At 37.6% G+C, this 25,196-nt stretch overlaps 1 protein-coding gene across 9 annotated transcripts in view; it reads left to right on the forward strand.

Annotated features, from left to right (window-relative positions):
* The window catches only part of ARHGAP12 (Rho GTPase activating protein 12), a 75,123-nt gene that overhangs the window by 23,655 nt on the left and 26,272 nt on the right, over positions 1-25,196 (forward strand). For 5 of the 9 annotated variants that reach the window (XM_074529303.1, XM_074529381.1, XM_026796217.2 and 2 more), the window contains exons 3-6: positions 8,618-8,881; positions 13,887-14,027; positions 15,551-15,631; positions 23,781-23,906. In XM_074529303.1, the coding sequence (XP_074385404.1) occupies positions 8,618-8,881; positions 13,887-14,027; positions 15,551-15,631; positions 23,781-23,906 (612 nt within the window). The remainder of the gene's footprint in view (positions 1-8,617; positions 8,882-13,886; positions 14,028-15,550; positions 15,632-23,780; positions 23,907-25,196) is intronic. The other 4 variants (XM_074529626.1, XM_074529700.1, XM_014269987.3 and 1 more) reach the window with 2 other exon arrangements.

Below are 25,196 nucleotides of genomic sequence, written 5' to 3' on the forward strand. Positions count from 1 at the left end.
TAATAGTATACATTCTGTTGTGTTAGAAATGATAGCTCTTGTGTGTACAGACTTAAGAACATTCTGAGGTTATTATTTCCCTAATCCAAGTTTGTTTTATGTTAGAGTATGAATACATTACTCGATGAATAGATTTTACAATAGTTTCTCTAGACTTTGGGTGCATAATTTGTGTTTTGGTTTGTAATGGTATAGAGTTAGACAGTATGTAAAATGTAGCTCTTCAAATCATGTGTTTTGAAATTGTTTAGGCAGTCATGATCCCTAGAATATGCTTTTTCAGGTGTTCCTCTGTATAAATTGAGCACTGTTGAAACTTGTTTCCCAAGATTTTAATACAATGTCTGTGGAAGTCAACGTGAATAGCTACAGCTACCTCAGCTGTTTCTGAGGTTTATTCCTGAGTGGGCAGTGTAATCAAGGAAATCGCTCTCTGGAGTTTTGGGGCACATGAGAGGTGTAGCTGCTTGTGAATGGTAATTGTAGGTAATAAACTCAGGGAATGCTTGGAGAGGAAGATGTGGAGGGTACAGGGTAAAAAGTGACTGGAGCCTACCCAACAGAATCTATTACTGTTAATATAGTAGTGAGGAAAACGAACAGATGCCCTTCTAGTATTTGATTTGATACTTTGCTTCCTAGGCCAGTTAACTGTGTTCTTCACTGGGGTTTGCCACCTTAATTAATCCCATAAAATATTTCCAGTATCCCAGTAAGTGTGCTTATACATCAGCTTTGCTCATATGTTTGAATACTGGTGATATTCTGCAGCTGCACATGTTATTAAAAACTTCTAAGTGTTGATGTTCATAAGCTCAAGAAGATATTTTGAAATTATTCTAACACCTAACAAAGAAACACTACCATAACAAATGCTTGCTGGATTTGCTGCCACGAGCAACATTTGGTGAAGCAGTTTCACACAAGTGAAATCTGCTTTTGCAGCAGAGTAAAAGGACAGCAGCTGTAAACTGAGTGGGAGTTCTGCATTTTCTTGTCAAGTGTTTGGAATGAAGTACCCTTTCTAACAGAACACATATTTGATGACTGTTCTGTTTTGGAACTATCTCTTGCAAATAGTTATTTTCCCTATTTTTTTAAGAATCCCCAACTATCTATTGTAAAAGTGAACCATTATAATACACATATAGAGTTTCTTAATTGTTCTGGGCTTTCCCTTCTCTTTCTAATAGGAGAATATTACAGTTTTTGCTCTACTGAATGATGGGGTTTTGGTGACTTGTGTGGTAGTATTTAGACTTCATTTTGTTCATTCAAGTGGTTCTCAAGTTATCTTTTAGGTTTTTGACTTGCTCAGTACAACTTCAGTAACTTGGGAATTTTATCAGAGGTGGTGTTTACTTTCCCATCTGCAGTTTCATGGGTTCCTGGCTTTACACTGCTTTGTGTAAGCACTGGACCCTCAATAGTACACTTAAAGGCTATGGGATTTGTACTTTTGAAAATTTACGTGTAGAAAAAAATTGCTATTCAGTTTGAAGTGACTGTAATGGAAACTTTTGCATGACCTTTAGGCTATTATGAGTTCAAATGACACCATTCTACACTATTCCACAATAATATTTCATAGGAGCACTTCTTAGATGTGCTGTGTTTCTGTAATGGATACAACATAGAAGTGTTCCATGAAGATCTTTATAATCTGCCTTTAAGAACAGTTTCACCTCTGTGAGGCAAATGAGATGTACAGCTATACGTTAAACCAGTTAAAACAGTAAATGCTTTGATAAGTGAGGAGTCTCTACTATTTCTGAAACTTCAAGAGATTATTCTGCTGTAAGAGCTCTAAAACAACTGAAGTGCTTGTTGTGTTCTTGTGATACTTGCCATCTGAAAACAGTACCTATTGGCCTATTACAGGATAATTTTCCACTGGAGAAAGCAAGCTAGGCTTTTCTTGTGCTTTCTTAGTGTACTATTTTAGTTTGTATCTTTGAGAGAGATCACAAATGATTCCCAACTACTTTATTGTTCACAAATCTGCATTCAGATGTACTCTGGGCTTCACAGAGCTCAAGAACTGACAGCAATTGAGCTAAAATGCAGAAAGAACTTGAAACTTAACTTCCCTAAAAGTGGAAAAATAAATGTGTAAATCTCCTTCTGTATGGCATATTGAGGTTGTTCAAGATGTGGGCTAAATTTCTGAATTAGGTTACAGGTACTTTCAACACACATAATAAAGTTATCATCATTTAATCTGATGAACAGGGGGAAAAGGAGTGAAGGAAATTTACTCTCTGACGTTTGAACATTGTCAAATTTGGCTCGTCTTTCCTAACTGGGGTAACCTTGCTGTGTAAGCATGTATGACGTAAAGTGTTTCATATGGTATTGAAATTTTCTGCTATAGGAAAAGCAGCTTTGTCTATGTCCTTGGACAAAAGCTTTTTTATGGAAGGGAGAAGCTAGATTGTGCAAGTGGCAAAGTACAAGTACGGTAAACACTGTCATCTTTGTGCATGTTTGACAAAGGATCCCATTGTAAGATCTTATTTCCGTTTTTTAAAATATTTGACATCACTGTTGCTGTCCTTCAGTATACTTTCTTTTATTGCTGTAAACTTCCTACGTGCATATGTCATAGTTTGCTCATGCACTGAGCAACTGCAGGGACGTGAATGGGAAGTTTGCAGTGTATACGGGAAAAAATGGTTTTCCATCAATTTTCTTTGATAAGTCACTTGTGATGGATGATCTGGGAGTGGTCTGTGGTACTCCAAGAGCCAGCCAAGTGCTCCCTCCTGTCCCAGGCTGTGTCCTGCTGCTGCAGCCAGTTTCCATTCCTGTTCCTGAGTGCTTGGCAGTGTGGCAGAAGGAGCCACCTTTCGCTTTCTGTACTGCAGGATTTTGCAATACAATTAAATGAATCATTATCTTGATGAGTATGGAAATAATTTAAGTTACCTCTTTTGGGCTACAAAGGGAAGGAAATGTATTTAGTTTGAGGGGCTTTTTGCTATGCACCTAGATATTGATAGATTACAGTAGCACTAGATAAAGATTTATATTTTCATCAACAATAGGAATTTTTTGTTTTAGGAGAGCTGAAACAGAAGGGAATTTACATGGCTGAAATAACACAAGCATATTCAGGCAACCCCAGTGTCCTAAGACTGTTTCATAATCTGATTTTATTAAGCAAAATATTAATAGAAGTATGTATAATAAAATTAATTGTATGCAACTATCTCCAATAATAGAAAGAAGTAATATCAGCCTGTAGTTCAGTGTAAGTAAAATACAGAATTTCCTGAAAGATAAAATTAGCAGAGGTGAATCATGCTTAATTTAACTGTTTCCAGTCTAATAGGAAGTTATGACTAGTCATTAAAAATTATTTTGAATCTATCTGCTTAATTTTTAAATGGGACACTTTTAACTGTTGAAGGGCCTTTATTAGGCAGATATATTTGAGAGTTGATTTTATTTCTGTATTGCTTTGTCATTTTTATTTCTGTATTGCATTGTCATTTTTTCCTTACCAATTTATAATGGCAGATCAACTAAACACAAGAACTTCAATGCACTTAAATAATATTTGCACTAGTATAGCTTGTCTGAAATTTATAATCAGCTGTTAACAGGCTTATAATATTTACTCTCATTGTTTTATATGTTCCTTAGACTTACAGTGTGAATTATTCAGCCTATGTTTGAGAAGGCTAGAGTGTAAAAAGTTGTTTCAGTTCCCATTTTAATTTGGCTTGTTAAATTATCTTGCTCTGTTCACCTCTGAGGTAGTAGAGGACTCACTGAAAAATCTCCTCTGTGTGTTTTTGGATATAAATTGTAAATATGCCTGTATCTGTTAGAAAGAAGACAGAGTCTGGATCATGTTTGTAAAAATATAAACCAAAATCAGAAACAGGAAGGAAAAGATGAGCTAATTATTCCAGTTGAAGCTGTCACTTTATGAACATGAAACTGTAGAGTTTTTGAGATTTCTTTTGTATTCTTCCTGTTTGAATAAAGCTGGTATTGAAGTCCCAGGCCTTCCTAAAAGGACAGTGGGAATTCCTTGGCAAGAAGTTCAGTTGTTGAGGGAACTGGGATGCTTCATTCCCAGTCTCAGGATGCTTTGGGGTTTGCCTGTTCTCCTTTCTTCAGCTTGCTGCTGCAGAGACTGTATTCCCTTACTTTCCTTCAATATAATACTCCTTTTTTTGCATGGGTAAGGATAATCTGTTGTTTGTAACTTCATCAGGAGTATTGAGATATGCCTTTTTTTTTAAGGTTCTTAATTTTTAGCAGCTACTTACAGCAGTCTGAATACTGCTACTGAAATGAAAGCTTTTACATTCATGTTCATTGCTAACAGAGGCACCATAGTGAAAGCAATTTAATGTGTGGTAGGTCATGTTTTGCAGGCTAGCATTGCAGTCATTCTTTGAGCAGTTGTTATGTTCTACAAGTTTTTGTCTTGAATTTAAGTTCTATAAAAGGAAAAAAGGTAATTACCAGTTGCAAGCGAACTTTGTTTTCTGGCTTTTTGTTGCTGGCATACTCTGCCACTTCACAAGGTACTTTCATTACTGAAATGTGTACGTTTGCTTTCCACTGCACTGAGTTCAGGTTTCCAGAGGCCTGATAGCATATCTGTGGCCTTTGTTAAAAATGTTGACTGTTCATTCATGAATGATTAACAGGTTGTTTTTTTTTTAAAGGCCCATATCTGCTTCCTACTGTGCCAGTATAAAAACTGTGTTCTGAAAGTGCAGTGTGTGCAGTCTCTGTTTGAAGAATGTTGTGTGTTGATCCTTGGAAAGGAAACTTGGTCCTGCTTGCATGAAACTCTCTTCCTTATCAATTACAACAATTTAGTGTGAGCAGACATTTTGGAGAGACTGAGGTTAAAGGTGGCAGATTTTTACAGTATTCTACAGAGCATTACTGGGCTCTGGGAGAGGCCCTTATGTTCTTGAAGTTGCCAGTGTGCTTAATGGACTGTACAATTTTAATTCATGTTGTAGTGTCATAGAAGTATTTCTGTTTGCTAATTTTCCTACATCACTTTTCCAGCAAGAATCCTTCACTGTTCTTAGCAGGAGAAAGCAACATGAAGAAGTCTGAAATCCATATCAAATAGCAAATGAATGTTGAAATGTTTGGAGTAGAAGGCGTTTAGTGCGTGCATGCATGGGCACGTTGAAGGACGTGTTCTTGCAATTCTGATAGTGAGAAGACAAGGAGTCTCTTTGGGAAGGTTTAATTCCGTGTTTATGAGCAGTCAGAGTTTGATAGTGCAAAAAAAAAAAGGCCTCAGGGAGGGAAGTTCTCACTGGAAGTCCTGCTTAGTGTTTAGCATATATTTAAATGTCCCTTAACTGTGTATGGTTTTGGGCATACACCCATGGAAGTGATCAGGAGCTGTTTTGGTCTAGGTAATGCTTTGTCTAATCATATTAATATATTGTCAGTAAGTAATGATTTTGATTAGTGAAAGTTAAATTAATCTACTTTTTGGCTTAAAATTATTCAAGTTTTTTGCAAAACTCAGTTGTAAACCCACAAAATGATCATTTGGAAGTAAAGGAGGAGGTGGTGCAGTACCTGGAGCCCTACAGGGCCATGCGCTGTGACCTGCTTGTGTGGGACTCCCCAGCCTGGGGGGGATTGACTTTCCTGCCAACGCTGGCATAGAACATACACTGATGTTAATTTCACGAAACTTTGAACTTGCTAAAAGCTGCTTTATTTATCAAAAAATAAAATATTGACAAAATTAGCCTTGTTAAGGTTGAGTGCTGTTGAACTGAACAAAATCCTAGACAAAACAACATACCTCATCATGTGGCTCAGGGTATGAGGAAGTTTCCTTGTGTGCTGCAAGGTTATTAAAAATAGATCCTGATAACAGAGTCATATCCCTCAAAGACGTACTTATGAGCTAAGCTGCATGTTACAGTCAGATTGGTGACTTTGCTTTTTCTTAATGCTTCACTGAAAACAGTAGTTTTCAGATGTCTTTCAAAAATCTTGCTGTTCTCTCTGAAAAATCTGTCAGAAGAGAAAACAGCAGGGAATGAAAGTAGCTGGAGGGCTGGCTGGGCAGGACAGCTAGTTGTCTTGTTTGTTGCTGAGGAGAAAAGTTGTCTTCTCCTTGAAAACCAGAAATTGCTATCTTGAGTTTGGAAGCACTAAGTATTCAGAAGAAAATCCCTCATTTACACTTTCATATTATTATGTTTTAAACTTACCTTGTGTGCTGCCTGAGTTAGGTGGCAGTACTTGGGCTGTGAGCTCCCAGTATTGGCTGAGCACATCCATGTCCTGCAGTTTCATCTGGAGTTGTGCTGGTTATAATGCTGGAGTGGTTGCAAACCTCCATGTGAAGCCTCTGAGCCATATTCCTGTTGCTTGAGAAAATACTCCTATGCAAAAATATACCAAGCATTCTGCGTTTCAGGCTATTTGGAAAACATTTTTATTAATACACACAACTGTTCCTTTAGTGATGGCACTTAGCTGTCTTAATTAAAACAAAATAGTGGCTGTTAAATGTGGGCCAGACAGAGGAGCTGCCTTACTGCTTTGTGTGGAAGAGGAATTTCAGGAGGAGGCGAGGGTTGTGGAAGCCACCAGCCCCCCTTGGCAGCAGCCAGGGTGCTTGGTGGCGCCACTTTTGCCACTTCCTTAAAAGAGAGGAAGGAGCTGGAGGTTTGTGCGTTCTGTGGTGTCATTTCAATGACAAACCCTGTGGGTTACATGGGAGGTGCAGCTCTGAAGGCTCTTGGACACCGAGGCAGAAATTATGCTCTGGAATGAGGAGGCGTCAAGATTGCTGCCCCAACATCCCAGGGAATTGGTTCATCATCCCTGAAGATATTAGGGTGGTCTTCATTCACAGTAGTGTCGTTTATACTCTTAAGGCTCTCAAGATCAACTCTACCAAAGGTAGCTGTTCTACCCTCCTCACAAAAAAACCCCAAACCAAATAAAACAAAACAAAAAAAAAGTCAACATGTGTGACTTGGATAGTAGAAAAATAACCTTTTACTGTTTATCAAGTTTTGTAACAGATTTTTTCCTTTGAATCAGGTATAGGAGGATACTGATTGGTTTTGGCTTTCAGATTTTGCCAGTGCTGCAATTTTTTTGTTTTCAGCATTTCACTTGTGGTTTGCCTGAGATGTACTGTACTTGCTATATCTGGCAAGCTGTGTTGTCTCTTTTAAAGGCATGCACAACAAGTCCATGCCCGTTATAATCTCATTAAGTTCCTCTCTAGCTGTTTCCCCCTTTGGTTGTGGATATTGCCCATATTTGGTTCTACCTATGGTGCAATTAGTTTATATCTGATTGTGTGGTATGATACGCTGTCTTGCCTGAGCAAACCCTGATAATTTATGATTAGATGTGGCCTAGATTAGCATCTTATGATTTTAATGTTTAAAAGTACATTATAAAAGGTCTTTTATGTAATGTAGCAGCAGCAGGAGGCACAAGGACTTGCCTACAGCAAAGCTGCTCAATTAAAACCAAGGGGATGGTATAAATTGTATAGTTTTTCCTTTAGAATACCTAATATTATGCCTCAAAATACAAAAATGGCGGTGCATTACTAGGAAACTCTTTAATTTGGTTTAATAACTAGCTGCTTTCACAATCTCATAATCACAGTTCTTGTGAAAACACATGCTCTTACACTCTGCATGGTGTATTTGTATTAGGCTTTAAAAATTGAACATCTGAGGCTTTATTTCTCTTCTAAACACTGTAGGGGCTCATTTGGAAGTACTTGTGGTTTCATTAAGTTCTTTGGTCTTCAAACCATAATTTCTGCTGTCTGTCACATTAGCAAACTATTTATTAATAAGCAATTGTCATTAGTGTTTTGTTTTCTTATGAGTATTTGTTGTTCTACTTTTGTGCGTGTATGTGAACAAAATAAGGTAGATAAGAATATCCACTTAGTTTCTACAAGAAGAAAGGGGTAATTGAAATACTTGGTGATGTTGCCTAAAATATTTTCAAATAAGCATGTTTGAAAAGGCATACAGGCAAACTGTCCAGGTGTTTCTCAGAATTTCTTAGTCAATTACTTATCACAACATTGCGCTCATCTTTCTGATTGAGCTGCTTGTTTAGACCTTGCTGAGAATGCAAAAGTGCTGCTTTACATTCACCATCGCTGTATCAACAGTGAGGTGGAAAGGTTGGGGAACAATCTTTGCCTAACGTGTGGCATCTCAGAAATGCTATGTATTGTCTTCAACAAGATCACATTACTTACAGTTTCTGAGCAATAATTGAACTGTAAAGCTGAAGTTTTTCAGCAAGGCATGGCAAGCATATAATTTTTTGATGATGATTCCAGTGTATTTCATATCCACTGTAAGACATAATTATCAGCTGTCATCAGGAGGAATGCTGAAAAATTGGTTCAGTATTAAATAATATAGCTTGTGATATCTACCTTAGAATTAAGAATCTAATGTTCTTATACCCCAGCATTTTATGGCTGTCCTTTGTGCTTTTGTATTTAACAACAAAAGAAGGAGTTTGTTGGTTTGTTTTACTACTGCATTCTGATTTGTAAGGGAGCATTCAAAAATTCATTTGCTCGTTAACAGTGCATTTCTTCTCTCAATAGCCAACTACTCCACCAAGCCAAGGGAGGCCTGATTCACCTGTTTATGCTAACTTACAAGAACTGAAAATATCTCAGTCTGCACTTCCACCTCTACCTACAAGTGCTCCAATCCAAATAAATGGGGAATGGGAAACCCATAAAGATACGACAGGACGCTGTTATTACTACAACAGAGGATCACAGGAGCGAACCTGGAAGCCTCCGCGGTGGGCCCGAGATGCAAGCATTAATAAAGGGGATTCCCAGAGCCATGCAGATCATGAGGTAGTTCCTTCTGAGATCAAAAGCAATGAGATTGTAATGCATTTGAATGGTCTTTTGCTGTGGGATTTGGTATCTCTTGGTTTTGAGGCATCAAGGAGTGTCTTCCTTTGTCTTTTTGGTTATGTGTCTTGCTATGAAGTGGTCAACAGTTTCACTCTTGAGTTGCTTTTGTGTACAGGAATGTGTGTGTAACTGTGTGGAAGAGTAGCAACTTGTAAAAAAATGCCTGTAAAAACAACCCCATAACAGATACTGCTACTTTTGACTAGATTCCATTCAGACCATGAACATATTTAGGTATATCAATGGAGTTTTTTCATTATGTAAAAGTTCTGTTTTTGCAGAGCCTTTTGGTAAAGCTTTGCTGCTGACCTTGCTTGAGATAGTTGAAGCTTACTGTGAAGTTATTTATGTTAAAAGATGATTTGGACTAATATTTGAGGTGCCAATTTATTCTGTGCAGCCAGTTACTAGGGAAAGTCTGATCGTGAAGTGTGTTTATCTGAACTGCAGTGGTTCAGATAAAGCAAAGAAATAGTTGGGAGATGGATATTACTATTTAGATATGCTTAAAATAGTGTTCTTGTGTCCAAACAGTACTGAGGTTAACCAGCTTCCTGATGGAAAGAGAAAGCAAATATTTATCAAAAAATCTTCTGCATATTTCACTTCTATATTCCCTTTTCAAATATATATACACTTTTTTTGGTGGATTTTCTCTTGTGACAACTATATATAGTGTCTCTATTTATCCTATATATATATGTCTAAGCTATAAAACCAGAGTTTAGTTTTAAAATTGAATTGTGAACTGCTCAAAATTTTGATTGCTGGAAGCCTGTCACAGAAGGCTACCTCTGGAAAGGTAGTAAGAGGAACAGGTGAGAAAGGGAAATGAAAACCTTTCATTTCCTTTGGCGCTGGCCTTCGCAGCAGCTGTGACATCCACAAGCATTTAAATAGCCAAATTTTCTTGCCTCAGGTGAATGGCAGGAACAGGCAAACAGAAGTAATGTTTATGCCTGTCCCTTTGGTGTCTCTGGTGATGGTCTCTTAATTTACCCCTGACTGTCCTTCTGCTGGATAAGACTGGTTTTAGTCTGGGTGAGCTGATTGCTTTTTTGAGTAGTGATTCTCCTTGTGCTGGTGGTAATAGTTTTCTCATTGTTGTAGTTCCATCTCCTGGTAATTGTTTTCTCATTGTTGTAGTTCTTCTTTTCATGGAAGGATTGCAAGAGTTCTTTCTTCCTCCCCATCTGCAAGCAATCCCTCTGACTCTTGCTCATACATCTGTACCATCACTTCACCACATGGTTGCATCTTTGGAATGCTTGACTTTTAATTTACTTTTTAAAAATTGCCCATACCTTCTTTCATCTCATTTCTTCTGTTTATTTGTGGTGCTTCAGGTATCACAAGTTGGCCATCAGGTGCTTATGTCTATCAAGTTTTCAGTCTTTGTGAGACCAGTGGAGATACATGTTTTGATTTTCAACTAGACACTAAGTCTCTATTTCCAGTAGCATAAGCTCCTTAGGTAATTTTTGTCTTGGTTGTGTTATCAAAACATGGGTCTAGGGAGAGATACACATTGCATGGTCATGTCAGCCCACTTCCCAGCAGTCATGTTTTGATTTTGAATCTGCCTTTCCCCCCACCCCTCTTTCCTTTTGTTTCTTTTCTGTTCTGCATTTGGGAACATGCTTCACACTCCACTGTTCATGTTCCTTTTTGGAACCTCTGGGTATTTAATCCATATAAAGCAAAGATTGAGATCCAAGCCTGAGCTACAGGAAAATGTAGGACGTCTCAAATTTTGTCGGATTAGGGAAAGTTAGAGCTAATATATCTTAATAATTGTAAGTTGGCTTTTATGCTAGCCTGAGTTATACTCTTTTAATAATAAAAGAGTACATGCAGAAGGATTAAAAGCTAGTTTCTACTAATTTGTCCTCAGAGGAGCTTGTGTTGTATTAGATAGCAAAATGGAAGATGATGTAAAAATGAGAGCAGAGAGATCAGCTATTATAATATATGAGTAATATATGAAACGTGACATAGTTTAGAGTTGGTCTTTGAACTCTGTGATTAGGAAATCAAATTTTATTGGATGATTAACAAGGGGCAGAATTGTATCTTATTTGGTAAAGTAGCTGGTCACAGACATGGCACAAAGAAAACGTAGTAGGTCATGAGAGTTAAATGGATGTTATATGTTACATGGATGGGATGTGGGGAAGCACTGAAGTCCTATGGATAGGGGCTGTAAGAAGGTGTATAAGATTTTGGAATTACAGATTAAATGTATTAGTGATTTGTTGATGTATCTGAGGAAGAAGTGTTTAACAGTAACTAGGTGGAATTTGTCAAGTGAAGTGATTTAATTAAGTTGAACTGTAAAAGGAATGAGATGTCACAATATCAGAGAAGACAAACCCTTAATACCTGGATAGGAGATCATAATGTGAAGGAGACATCCACAAATTACCCAACAGCTGTAGAAAAGCAATGGGTTTTAACTGAATTTCAAAACAAGATTTAAATCATGTCCAGAATGTGATTTCATTCCATGGTTTTTGTTTTAATATTAACAAATGGTAATAAAGGGATGGTAGCTTCCTTAATTAGTATTCTTCCTGATTATTTTCACTTGCACAAGTAGTAGCAATGTTAAAAGCTAGAAAGGTGAAGTGATAGGAGGGACACAGGTAGCTGTTCCCAGTAAATGCATGGTGATGAACTGGTTTCTGTCCCCCGGAACTTTCTATAGAAACAGAAGAAAGCCAAGAACGACAATAGAAGCAATGCTATGGAGGACCTTTTCTGCAATTCTCTTTAATGTCACAACAAAGTTCTTATAAGGCACCTGTCTGCTTAAGATGGGTTTATTTAAGTGTGGGATAGTGTAACTGTGGATGAGACTTGAGATAAAGCACGAACAATATGAAAAAAACATATAGGCAGTTAAGGCTGAAAAAGTGTTGAAAGTGAAATTGAAAGCTGAGGAACGAGGTTTAGTCAGTGTTCTCTAAACCCTGTTGATGCAGCTTTAGCAGCTGTTCCTGACAGCTGAGGGACAAGGAGTGCCTTGGCTCGGTAGAATTTGTAATAACTCAGGAATTCTGTTGAAGTTTATGTCTGCAAATGTACAGGATATGAGTTAAACTGTGCAGCACTTAAACTATTATTATATGGATGCCATGCAGATAGACACATTAACATTCCTCATATAAAACAGAGGCTCTTCTAGGAGAATTTTCATTTTTAGGTCCTCTGTTTAGTTTTACCTGTGTAGGGTGTTTCTTCAGTATCAGGAGTTGCTTGGAAGAGGCAAATAGCAATGCATTATATTATTAGGTCATAATCTCTATAGATAGTAATAATAAAAATGTCCAAAGTCTTCTACATTGATTTACCATATGTCAATGCAATTAATATTTAACTATTAAAACCATGTAAACTTAAGTACATGTATACAATATAGTTATCCTGTGAAACAGTAGTTCAAATGAGGCCAATAGCACCCCTGGCAACTCTTCAGTCTTAATTCTGCAAGTGTAAAAATGGGACTGAAGAACTCCCCCCACCTTGCTCCCTCTGCTCTCGTCCCCTCCCCACAGTGGTTAGGAATTGGCAGGTGAGAATTTCACATTGCCCCATGTGCAAGAGAGGTAGCATTGGTTAATCCATAGTTTACATGCTCACATTCTGTAAGCTGTAGAGGACATGTGCATTTTCTCATGTTCCTTAATTAATGGTCTGAAATTTTCCTGTGGGTTTTCCTGTGCTTGGTAAACTGGGTCATGTCAGTTAAAGGAGTGTGTGTCACACAGGTGCTAAGGTACTCAGAAAAGTAACACCAAAAACCTACACAGAAATCATTTGGATATGTCACTAAACATATAGCCTTTAAACCCTCTGAATTTTAAAAACTGGGGAGTTTCTGATAATTTAATATTTTTTGTAAGACTTTATTTTTTTTGGAGAGGTTTTTTCCTATTTAAATTTGAAATTGTGTCTCTCTCCTACCTTGCAGTTTTTCTCAAAACCCTTATGCCAGTGTTATTGAACCATAGTATTTTATTTCTGTAGTTTCTGAGTAGCAGGGTGTCTTTAATGTTTTACCTCCTGCTAGCTGAGGATCCAAGACATTGTGAAAGGAAATCTGCATAGAATTCCTCAGGAGACCACAGCACAGAGATGTTGTAGGAGATGAAATGAGGGAGATTTTTCTTTTGGATGCATGGAGTGGATGCTTAAAATAAGACTACAGTGTGTTAGCAAGGGGATGAACAAGGTCTATGGGGGTACAGAAATAGTTTGATGTGTGTATAAAATCTTTTCTCTGCATTACACATCAAACTTGTTCCTAGGATAATAATTGACTTCTACCTTCAGGAAACAATTTTTCACCTCAGCTAGCTGTGCCTTGTGGAAAGCCTTGCTTTTGCAATGCTCTTTGTCATGTTCAGTTCCAAGGAGGAGAGTGGAAATTCATAGTATTTTAAGATGCAGTGGACAAATACTGTAAAATGCTGCCATCTAAGAAGGTGAAACTGGAGTTTCAAGTTGCCCTTAATCACTCCTGTGTTTCCAGATATATTTGAGAAAAGGAGAAGGATTTAGGTATGAAATTAGGGATGGTGGTAGAAAGCTGAGGTAGCAGGGCTCCCAGGTTTTTTTTTAAGGCAATGTAGATTACTAAAGCTAACTCTCTTCATCAGTAATGTAAATTTGTAGGAATAAAATTCGGATAGACAAAACCCCTGGAGTTAAATTTGAGTAGTGTAATCTGATATTGTGGAAATTATCAGTAAAAGATAGTTCTGAAAATACTTGGAATTGTCTGCACTGTAAAAATGCATCTCATTCTCTCATAAGATATAAAAATGTGAACTCCCTGTTTTCATTACTATTCTCTTTCTAGTCAAATAATCTTTGATCTTTCAGATTTTAAAGCGCTTTCATTCTCAAAACTGCCTTGTATGTTTCTGACTACTTGTAGCATCTTTCATCAGAAGAAAACGACCACAGTTCTTGTTACAGCCAGTCAGATAGTCAGTATGGTTCTCCTCCAAAGGGTTGGTCAGAAGAGTTGGATGAACATGGTCAAACCTTATATACCAATGACTATACTAATGAAAAGGTACTTTTTCCTTCTTCTCATCATGTGTTCTTAATCTTTTCCACTAATTCACTTCTAGAAATGAAACCTACATTTCCAAAAGTGAAGAGCATACCTCACCAGTAGCTCCTTTTTTTTTTTAATATGCATGAAGCTTTAGCAAGTGAACTTTTTTTCTTATGTATGTTTTTGTTATTTAGAAGAAGTTTTATTTCCAGTTGTGTGTCAGATTATATTGAATGAACATACCATGTATTATTTTTTAGTTCCTGCTCTCCCTCTTTCTTTTGGTTATACTTCAGGATTGAACTTCATACCAAAAAGTTTTTCTTCTGTCAAGAGCTGCTTTTGCCTACATAGATGTTTTCAAACTGAATGTAATGTTGCTTTACCGCTTTCATAATTTCCTTTATTAGATATTTTTCACTACTGCTTTCAGATGTAGACAAACTTCTTAATTAAACTACAGCCATATCAGCAGATCTATGCCCTACTTTGCTATCTAATTGCTACTGACAACTTACTGGGCACGCCATAAAAATTTCTCCCACTTAAGATAAAACACAATATTTGTTTATATTTGTAAAGCAGTCCATTTTCTTGTTGTTCACTGAAGTTGCATTTTTAGTTTTTTAAACTTCTGAAGTTCACTGAAACAGTACTTTGTTGTATTATAGCACCACCTCTTCTTGAGCAGAATTAGGCAAGTCTTATTTGCAATAATTTTCAAAATAGTTGTATTTTTTTGTCCATTTTAGAATTTTATTCTCTTTAATCAGTTTCTGACAAACATCTGTAAAGCACAGTCCTATGTATTAGCAAATATGCAGCCTTCTTTTTTAATTCCATTGGGATTGATAAAAAATAGCCTTTCCTACCACAGTTGTAGAAAGGCAATCTTGTGAAACCTGCTTGAGCCAAGAGCCTTGCTGTGAGTGTTTCTGTGTTTTTCTGCAATCACCTTGTTGAGTTTTGCTCATTACAATTCTTTTCTTTCTGCATGACCAGTCTCAGTTGTCGTGGGTTTACTTCTTTGATTGTGGGAGGTTACAGAAATTATATTGTCGTCTTCATGATTTCTCTAGGGACTGCATCTCATGTTTCCATTGATGTTTTAAAAAAGTTGTTCAATGAGTGCATAAACCTCTCATATTATCAGCAGTTGCTAGTTGAGCTGCTTTTTTGTAATTTTATATATACGATCCTGATGCAGATCTGATGGAAAAATTGTGCCTCCCTAAACAGACAACATAATGTTGATAAGAATGAGATATGGCATCTTAAAAAAAATCTATTTATCAGAGTCTCTTGTGTGATATTGCTGGACTTTTTTCTGAGGAATTACAGAAGAAAAACATCAGGATGCTGAAAACTGTTGCTCTTACTGCAATCTAACCATAGTTAGTTAATGGAGGTTGTGCATTAGACACAGCTGAAGGGGATGGCACTTAATTAAAAATTAACTTTAAATCTCAGGTCTCAGAGATTTTCTGTTGTGACTGTCACTCTGATTACATTTTCTATCATCACATTTCTCTCTGCAGTGGATAAAACACGCAGATGAACAAGGTAGACCATACTACTACAGTGCTGATGGTTCCAGGTCAGAGTGGGAGTTACCTAAGGTGAGTGACCTAAAAAAGAAACTTCAACAACTTGGGGCTTTCCCATCTTCCTGAATATCTGTTCTGTCAGGCCTTTAATGTGAGGTATTAACCACCAGAGGACTCACATATTGCTCTTTGTTTTTTATTGCATTTTTGTGGAATTTCTGATTGTGAAGAGGAAAAAAATGTACTCAAGAACATGAAAAATGAATGTATATATCTTATTTAGATGTCAAAGGAGATCTAGTGTCTGCTGAATTGAGCAAAGGTTTTATGCAGGGCTGCAGAATGGCATCTGTGATTTTGGTGTCATAAAGAAAACCTACATAGGAAAAAGGAGAAATCTTGTTGAGAAACTGTTGTCTATTTTTATAACCCTCCAAAGTGGTTATACAAACAAGTGTATAAAACAAAAGTTTCAACAGTTTTGTGGTATTTTTGAGGATGGCACAGTTTCTCCAGAATTCTGTTCTGGTATTTATTAATTTTGTAGTGAAAATAGAAATTTGTAGGGAAGTGACAGGTCTGGGGACACTTGGTAGTCTGAGGATGTTTCTAATACTATTTAATTCTCATAATCACTTCAAAAAACTGGGTATTTGTCATATGGATGTTATGTATGTCTTCCCTGCCATTTGTTCAATACTACATAAAAAGCTGTGACCATTTAAAAAACTGTTTCACACAAAACTGTGTGCATAAATATATGAAAAAGCATGTTTCTCCATTATTGTTTCATCAGTACAAAAATCAGTGTCTTGAGTCACTTCCACTTAGAAAGGAGCAACCTTAATAGGTAGTGCTTTCATAATACTTGTGAGAAAATATTTACATGAAAATTAGAAATTCAGTAGAAGCATCTGAAGCACTGAAGAGTTGAGTTAGCTTTGAGAATTATGCTATATGTTAGTCTGATGTGTTAGGTAACTTAAATTTTGTAACATGTCTCAATGTAACCATATCATCTGTACCTATTGGTTTTTAAAGCTGTTTAGCATTTGATTAGTTATTTGATTTATTAGAAGTCTTAAAATCTGATAGACCAGGTTTTACAAGAAGCAATTATTACTTCTGTATGGATAATTGAAATAATTTTGGGGAATAATGTCATGAGTACTTCATTCTATGACTTGTGCTGTGCAAAAAGTTTTGACTTGGAAGAAATTGTGTTTCACAAAAATAGATTGAGTTAGGATTTGAATTAAATAGCAAATTGCCTTTAATCCAATTAGAATAAGTCACAAAGGTAATCCAGAGCCATTACCTGAGGTGCATTAGGAGGCATAAGGGACTGGCTTTTAGTATTTGTTTAATAATGCATGTTATTTTAGTGATTCTAAACAAAGTCTGAGTTCTGTTGTATTAGTAGCCACTTCCAAAATGAAACGTTGCCTTTGGTTTGTAATTTGTGATCTGAAAGTGATCACATATTGATGTTAGAAATTTTCCTTGAAAATTATTTCTTATTATTCATTTGGGTGGAATATACTTTTTAATTCCTTCTTGAAACTAGTAAATTTTGACTACCAGCCAACAAATATAAGGTTAAGAGAAGAAAATGAGCAATTGACTCTTAGATTCAGAATCCTTTGGTTTTATCTTTAAATGATGTAGAATAGATTAAATATTTCAACAAAAGATTAAGCTAGTTTGTGTAACTATATATTTGAAGATGTTATGCTTGTGAGTAATTAAGCGTGATTGAAGATTAGTCTCTCAAAGGTCTTGATGAAGCTGGTTATAAAGTACTTACAAATGAATTAAAGAACACTCAGACCACAAAAGTGCTTTGAAGAAAAATAATCTGTTGAAAGTTGTCTTGAGCAGTAAGAGAAAACCATAGAAAGATCTTAACATTGTAACATTTGCTTAAATGAAAAGCAGGTTAAAAGTAGGAAAAATCCTACTCTTGCTCAGTTTGGGTTTGTTTTTTTTTTGTTTTTTTTTAATCCTCGGTGTATTTGGCACAAATATTGCCCTCCGAATCTTGTGAAATAAAGCGATGTAAAAACATGGTCATGTAATACTATAAACCAGAAAAAGAATAGAATCTTTTTGTTATATGGTTCTTAATAATCTGGATTTCATTAGAACTAAGAATGGTTCAGAGATTTCTGGAAATAGCACACTAGCTGAGCTAATACTGTGACATTAAAAATCTTCAGAGTAATAGAATTAACTATAAATGTGCACATGCTTGGGAATAACACTCTGTTCTTGTACGTTAGAAATTGTGAGGGTATATGTTGGGAAGGGAGGACAGTTACAAAACAAATTACTTTAGACAGTCTCACAGAAAGCCCTCCAGTCATGTGGATTTAAATAACATCTAGGAATAGCTGGATGCCTCTGGCTAAAAATGATGTTTCAGATGCAGTAGCTTTGACAACTGCTGAAAAGTCTATTAAGGCTCATGATGAGTGTGACCCAGCTTTCTGCAGTGGAAGAGAAGAACATACTGAATTAATCTTTAAAATGGATAATAATATTTTAATCATAGTTTCTACTAGATCCTGCAGGGGACTGAGATTTCTCATCTGCAGTATTCTGCTGTATTCAGTTTTTGGTTCTTGCCAATTATTAAAAAAAACCCCAATCAAAACAATCAAGCAACGAACAACCCCAACAAACAAGCATTTTAAAGTTAGATAATAAAATATGTTTCTTTCCTGTTTAGTAAAAGAATACTGTCTAAATTCAGTTGAAGAAGGGCTACAGCCCTATTCCAGAAACATAGTTTTCTAATAGGAGTTTTATGACCTAAGCAAATGGGAAATCTCTAGTAAGGGTGAGGGGAATTAAATTCATCTCAGGAGTAAGAACTCCCTAATTTATGAAGTTTCAAGAAAAGTTAACCTATCAAAGTGACAAAAAAACAAAAGTGGGAAATTGAATAACTATCAAAATGAATAGCTCAAATGAGAGTTATAAGGGATAACCTAATAAAAAGTTGAGATTACAAATCTCTCAGATTTTCAAAATGGATTCCTAGGCCAACACCTGACATAAGAGCATGATGCTTGGCCTTCCTCTGGGCAAGCTCCCTGATCCAAGAGTAGTCTTTGGCAGAAAACGTGTCTACTGTAAGCCTCTGGAGTGAACTCAGTTTTAGTGTTAATATTTACAGACTGTGATATTGAAATTGCCTGTGTTCTTGTCACAGATTCCTGCAGCATAAGCTCTCCTTGCTGTATCCAGAGAGGAAGGAGTAGCTGGAGGAGCTTCATTTTTGGCAGTGTTAAAGGAGCAGCAGTCTGTGAATTCACTCTGTGCACTGCCAGCATGGGGGTGAGCTCAGGGGCCTCAATTCTGGTACTTGGTGGATGGTTTTCCTGATGGAGACCTGAAAACTGTCAGAGCATGATAGCTGAAAAAGTTGCACTGAAACAGGGGGCAGGTAACATATCAAGAACATATCATGCAATTAAATGGTGAAGGAAAGTAAATATGAGAACATGTAAATAAAACTCAGTTGTCTTATAGTGAATTTGTCTTGTTCTGAGCTGTGCTGCTGGATTTGAGGTTTACCCTGTGCGCTGGCATTTGCGGCTACTGCAAGTCAGTGTACTAGGCAGTTCCATTAGCAGTAGTGACATTCTTGTTCTTAAATTTGGGATTGCCTGGTGAAAGATGAGACAGCCTCAGTTGGTGCAAGGATCCAGGATCCAACAACACAAGTTGTTAAAAAAACAAACCTGATTTAAGTATAAGAAGGCAGTCAGGGTTTTTTTCCCTTTCTCTTTAATATCTGTATTTCTACTCACAGAACCTGGTCTGGTCTTCCTCATTTGTCCTGGGCTTTAGTGGCTCCCACCTCCCCCAACCTTTTCTTGGGCACACAGCAGGACCTGTGGCAATCAGCAAGGACTTGGGGTGCTCATCAAAGATGAGCAATCCTGGTGACGCTGAGGATTGATGAAAAGGGGAAGCAATGGATGTTCAAGACAGCAAAGTGAACAAAGTGGGTTATTCGGAGGTGTCTTTCAGTCACTGGTACATTTGAACTTGAGCTGCTTGTGCCATGGTCTCATTCTGCCTGGATTCTGTTCCTTCTGTGTGGCTGAGGCTCCAACTGCTGCCACCCTGACATCCTCTGGCTTCATTCCCTAGAGAAAGGAAGGGAATGGAATCCCTTAAAAGGGCAAAACCAATCCTATTTATTTATGGAGGTTTAAGAAGAATGTGTTACTGATTTAGTTAATAAGAAAAGCAAAAGCTGTAACATAGGTGTTACATCTATCACAACAACAAAAAAGCTTCTTCAAAGCCAAGGACAGTAGGAGCACTAGAAAGTAGTTTTGTTCTGAGGCAGCTTTAATTTAAGGAAGGTTCTTCTATTTCAGACAGTCTTTTGGGACAACTGCAAATAACATATATGAGGGGCTAAAGGATACTAGGATAGCAGAATGTTTTTAAATGCTGCTGTTCTGAATTTGATTGCATTGAGGTTGTCTGAAATGCTTCACTTCAGGTCTTTGCCAGCTTTCAGTATTGGTTGCTTCCCAGTCTTTTCTCCCTTAGCCCACCCAGTTCCTTTGTCTGGCTGAAGATGTTGCTAACACAAACCAAGAAGAATCTTTTTTCTGTTTCTTCAAACTGACAGATCTGTGCTATCTCTGTAAGAATGGGGACAACTGCTGCAAATAACTTGGAGGTGTTACATTTGTTTCAGCCACAATTAGGCTAGGACAGAGCCTTGAGCCATGCCATGTATCAGCTTAAAATTAAATAGAAGTCACTCAGCCAGTTCAGAAGGTTAGAGAATTTTATTCTGAGGCAAAGAAAGCCTTTAAGTAGCTGGAGAAGGTATTGAACAAATTCAGCAATGAAAAGAATACTCTGTGACCTAAATTTACACCACTGGTATCCTTGAACTACAGCAAGAACTGTTTCCAAAAAACCCCTTGGTGTGTGCAGTGAGAGAATGAACGATTTGCTCATGTGCCCCCTGTGTGATAAGAGATGCTCCCAATGAAATGGAGAGCAAACTGGGGTGATATGCCAGAGGGATTAGTGTATTGGGACAAATTTGAGTTTGGGGAGGATTTCCAAGGAGCAGTAGTGTGTAAATATGGAGTTGTGGTCTATGTTTTAAAAAGCTTTAGTGTTAGGAAGCAAACACTGCACCCTAAGAAGATGCTGGTAAGGCACATGGTGTAGAAGGGGCTGTCCCACCAGGCAGTGTGTAATCTTGAATGGGTCAGTTTTGTTGCAGAGGACAGCCTTGCCTGATCTCTGTCTTCAGGATCACACCAAGTCTTAGGCATAGAAAGCCTGCTTATGGTTATGTAAAACCAGGATTTTGTTTGAGGGAAGGCAAGCCCAACCTAGTTTCTGATAAACAATGGTGAATACTGCAAATGCAGGAGGAGACAGAGCAGCTCCTGTGCAGGTGGGAGTCCTGTAGAGATCAGGGAACTGACCTGAAGCTGTTCTGCAAGGCTTTTTGAGCTGAGCTGGGGTGGGGCAGAGCAAAGGGCAGCAGGGTGGTGTCACCCAAGCAGGGAAGCCTTCCTGCTCTGGCCACCTCTCTCTGGCCAGGGGACACTGCCTGGTCTAGAGGGCGGTGAGTTCTGCTGGACAGTGTGGAGTAGGAAGTGGGGACTCTGTCTCCCTCTGATTCTACTTGGACATCACAGACCAATTCATGTATTTTAAAAGTGGAGACTTGTCCTGAGCCCAGAAACACAAAACTTTATTTCCACATCATCCTTTATAATGAATAAAACAAACAAAATTTATAATGAATAAAACAAACAAAAAACCTCTTATACATCTGAGAAAAAAGATTTACTTGAAGTTTCTATTGTGAGAAATGGGGCAGAAATGTCAAATGTTCCCATTAAAGACTTGTCAGTTTACCAACACTTGTTTGTATCACCAATGCAAATTATTTAAGCTGCTACAATGCATAGAGCTCAGTGTTCCTGAGTTGTTAGCAGTGCTTTGTTGATGAGCTCCATATACTGTTGCTTTGCTTTGTTGTTAAATATGCTTAGTAAAACTTGAATTTCATGTTACAGTTCCTTTTCCCTTCAAGGTGAGATTGTTTGTTAGAGAAGTTCACTCCTGTGGCTTGTGATAGTATCAAAGGCACCGTTTAAGTACAGATCACCTGTGCCCATATCCTAACTTTTGAAATGTACTTAAATTCAAGATAAATTACTTCAAAATACATATTTGTTCATTTGATTCCTTCAGTTACTCAAATGGAAAGTGCATGGAAGATTTCCATAAATAATGTATACCAGTGTCAGTAATGTGAAAATCTATTTCTGAAATAAACAGTTCTGTTTCATAGCAAGAAATGTGTTGGAACTGCCCACCTAAATGGGTTAGAGCTGTTGCAAGGAATGCTGTTTGTTTCATCCTTTGTGATTTAGGCACAGTTTGCTGGAAGTTGTTTAGATTTTAGTTTTGCTGGCAGGCAGTTTTGCTGCATGTAGCTCAGCGTGCTGCTGTGGTTGGGGTAGCAGGAGCTCTGGCAGAGTGGATATTTCCTCAGCGAGAAAGCAAAGCAGCACTAGAGTCCTTTCAGCAAGTATCACAGCTCAGCTTCTGATTTAACAAGGAGACAAACTGAGAGCTGGTTAAACCTCACCACTGTGGGGAAGCAGTTGTCATGTGAGTGCAAATGTGCTGAAGCCAGTACAAAGGCAGGCTCAGACTTTCTGCAGTGACAGCTGATCTCTTTCTGTCTGTACATGAACTACCAAATTTTATTCTCAGTTCTGCAACATCCATTCACTTGGGAGTGTTTTACTTATCTTGTGCTTATTAAAATAATGTAACAAAACACTAAAGTTATTTCACTTTTAAGCATCTGTTGGCTTATTGGAGCACTAACTCTGTTCATAGTAAACTACAAAGCTAGCTCAAGCATTGTGAGTGCTATAGCAGTAGCAATGTTGGTTCTTTATTTGTGCAATAAATATAACTGTATTATGCACTTTTGGTTAGATTTAGTGTTGCTGTTTAGGTTAAACCTTGCCATGCTTTGTTGGTATGTGCAGGTATAGGTTATTTTGTCTTTGAACACCTGAGGCTCTGAGCTTGTAACAGGAATCAATATCAAAACTGTAGAACTCATTGTCCTTGCAGAGATTATTGCTTTAGCTAAAGGGAACCCTTCACTTTTCTTTGTTATTTCCTACTTAGTGGATTCTAGTGCTTTATGTCACTCCACAAATGCTGCCTTAAGTTTCTTTGTATGTGTGGATTTCAGTCTTTTGATACTGATTTAAAAAAATGAGAATTTAGTAAATCGCTTAAAACTCCATACATCGATGTTGTCTTTTCTTGTTTGTGTTTTCAGTATAACACTTTGTCTGAAAAATTTTTAGAATTTTTTATAATGTATTGTGATGATGTAAAATGGCAGCACTATTAATGAAAAATATGCTGCAGTTGTGAGATCTGGTTAAATGCTGTGTCCTTCTCATGAACCTCACATTTTCTCAGCGAGTTTGCATGCTCTTGAGTTACTAGAAAACCTATGATAAATATGGTCTCTCCTTGGTTATTACAGCTCTGCTAGGTCTTAAAATTATTTCCTGCTAAATATTTATCTTCCATGTTTATGGAATGTGTACATCTGTATATGGTAAGTACATTCCAAACCAGCAAATTATTTTATAAGCAATTTGATGTGTTTATTCTGTAAAAGCAAGTCCTCACTCTCATGTCTCCTCATCCTAGGCATCCCAAATTTTGGGGTCAGAGTTATACCAGGCAGTCATAACAATCTAAATATTGTTAGGATCACAGATTTTCTTACACAAGAGCTGGTCAGGTGCTGTAGTTCTGTCAATGCAACATGAAGAGTGAATGTTTACATTTTGTATTTCCTGTAATTCCTTGGTGGTTCTCAATACCCTGTTGGGGTTGCAAAATCAGCAACATCTACTGCAGAAGAAATCAAACACCTCTCTGCCAACTGAGAGTATTATCCCAACATGCCAGTCTTAGCTGCTGCTTCAGAAAGAACTGCAGGAGAAAGGAGAATTCTGAAGACTAAATGCAGAATAAAACCAAGGCAGTTCTCACACACTTGGGTGGTGACATCAGAAGTCTGAAAGTTTACACTGCTTAGGCATATGAGTGGTGTGTCCAGGTCTTGTTTGCATGATTTAGATTCTATTTAAAATTTTATTTTTCTTTTTTTTAGTATAATGCTTCACCACAGCAGCAGAGAGATATAATAAAGAGTAGGAGTCTGGACAGGAGGCTACAGGAACCAATAGTTTTAACAAAATGGAGGCACAGCACAATTGTGCTGGACACCAATGACAAGGTAGGAGCAAGTTATCAACATGGTGAAATGCCACTTGTTTCTGATGTGTGACATATTTAATGTGCCAGAAGTTACTATGCATGAATTTCTGAAATTTCAATTTTCTTTTGGTCTCTTGTATCATTGTGTATAACATGCAGCAAAAACAAGGGCTGTGTAATAACTTCACTACTGTTACTTTGTGAATAGTAGCTCTTTTATTGTCCTTGAAGTATTTTAACTAGTGTTAGTTCAGGGGAAAAGCTGTGCATGATTACAACAGGGTTTTAATATTGTTTTTGAAGGGCAGAAGACAGTACTGAAAGTGCTGAAACACTTGGTTTTGATCCTCCACAGCTGAGCTGGTGTTTAGCCTGAAAAATGCTGTGGGTCAGTAACAACAAGAGCTGTTTTCTGCCCATTCCCAGGGCATGTTCTTTTTGGGCTGTACAGGAAGAGGTGCTGTTTAGGCCAGCAAGGAGACTGGGCCTTTCCATTGCTCTCCCTCTGCTTTGACTTTTTCCATTTCTGCTTGTGCTGGGCCATTCTGCCCATGGGTCAGGAGAGCTGATGTGAGCTGAGCAGGAGGAAATGGGTGATGTACAATGGTAACATGCTGGTTTCTGTGGCTTCACTCCAGTCCATCCCAAGATACCTGGAAAATGAAATAACTTGGTAGTGCTGAAATCTAAGAACAGACTTCTCAGAATGAAATACTGCGAAATGGCATTGTAAGCTCCCTTTTCCTAAAATTCAGAGAAAAAAAAATTAAATCACTGCAGATTTGAAAATGTAAGGAAAGGTCTATGAGTGGCCTTGTGTAATCACAGATGTCAAAACCAAACTTGAATGGACAAAACACAATAGTTGTAATGACAATGGATCTGCTGCCCAGAACCTTACTTGCTCGACCTGTTGTATCCATTTTAATGGACTTGCTTTCCATGAATTGACTTAGCTCTTCAGAGCAGGATTTATTGGATTTGATCTTGAGCTTTTGAGTTGTCACTTTGGGATAGATCATGTGTGGTGCTGAGGAGGCAGTGGGCCGTGCTTGGCTGGGACTTTGCACCTCTGGGCATTAATTCAGCTCCAGCAGTTCTGAGATGCTGCTGCTGCTCCTTTCCCCTCCCTCCTCCTCCTCCTCTGCCTCGTGCATCCTTCTGTACTCAGAGTCTTGTGGCACTCCATGAGACACAGCCTAGATGGAGCCCTGATAAATCAGAGCTGAGTGGACACTTCTAACCTCATGTGCAGTTTATGCTTAACAGGTATGAATGATTTTGTTGGAGATAGCTTGAACTTCTGCCT

The sequence above is a fragment of the Zonotrichia albicollis genome, chromosome 1 (assembly GCF_047830755.1).
Source record: "Zonotrichia albicollis isolate bZonAlb1 chromosome 1, bZonAlb1.hap1, whole genome shotgun sequence".
Classification (NCBI taxonomy): Eukaryota; Metazoa; Chordata; class Aves; order Passeriformes; family Passerellidae; genus Zonotrichia; species Zonotrichia albicollis.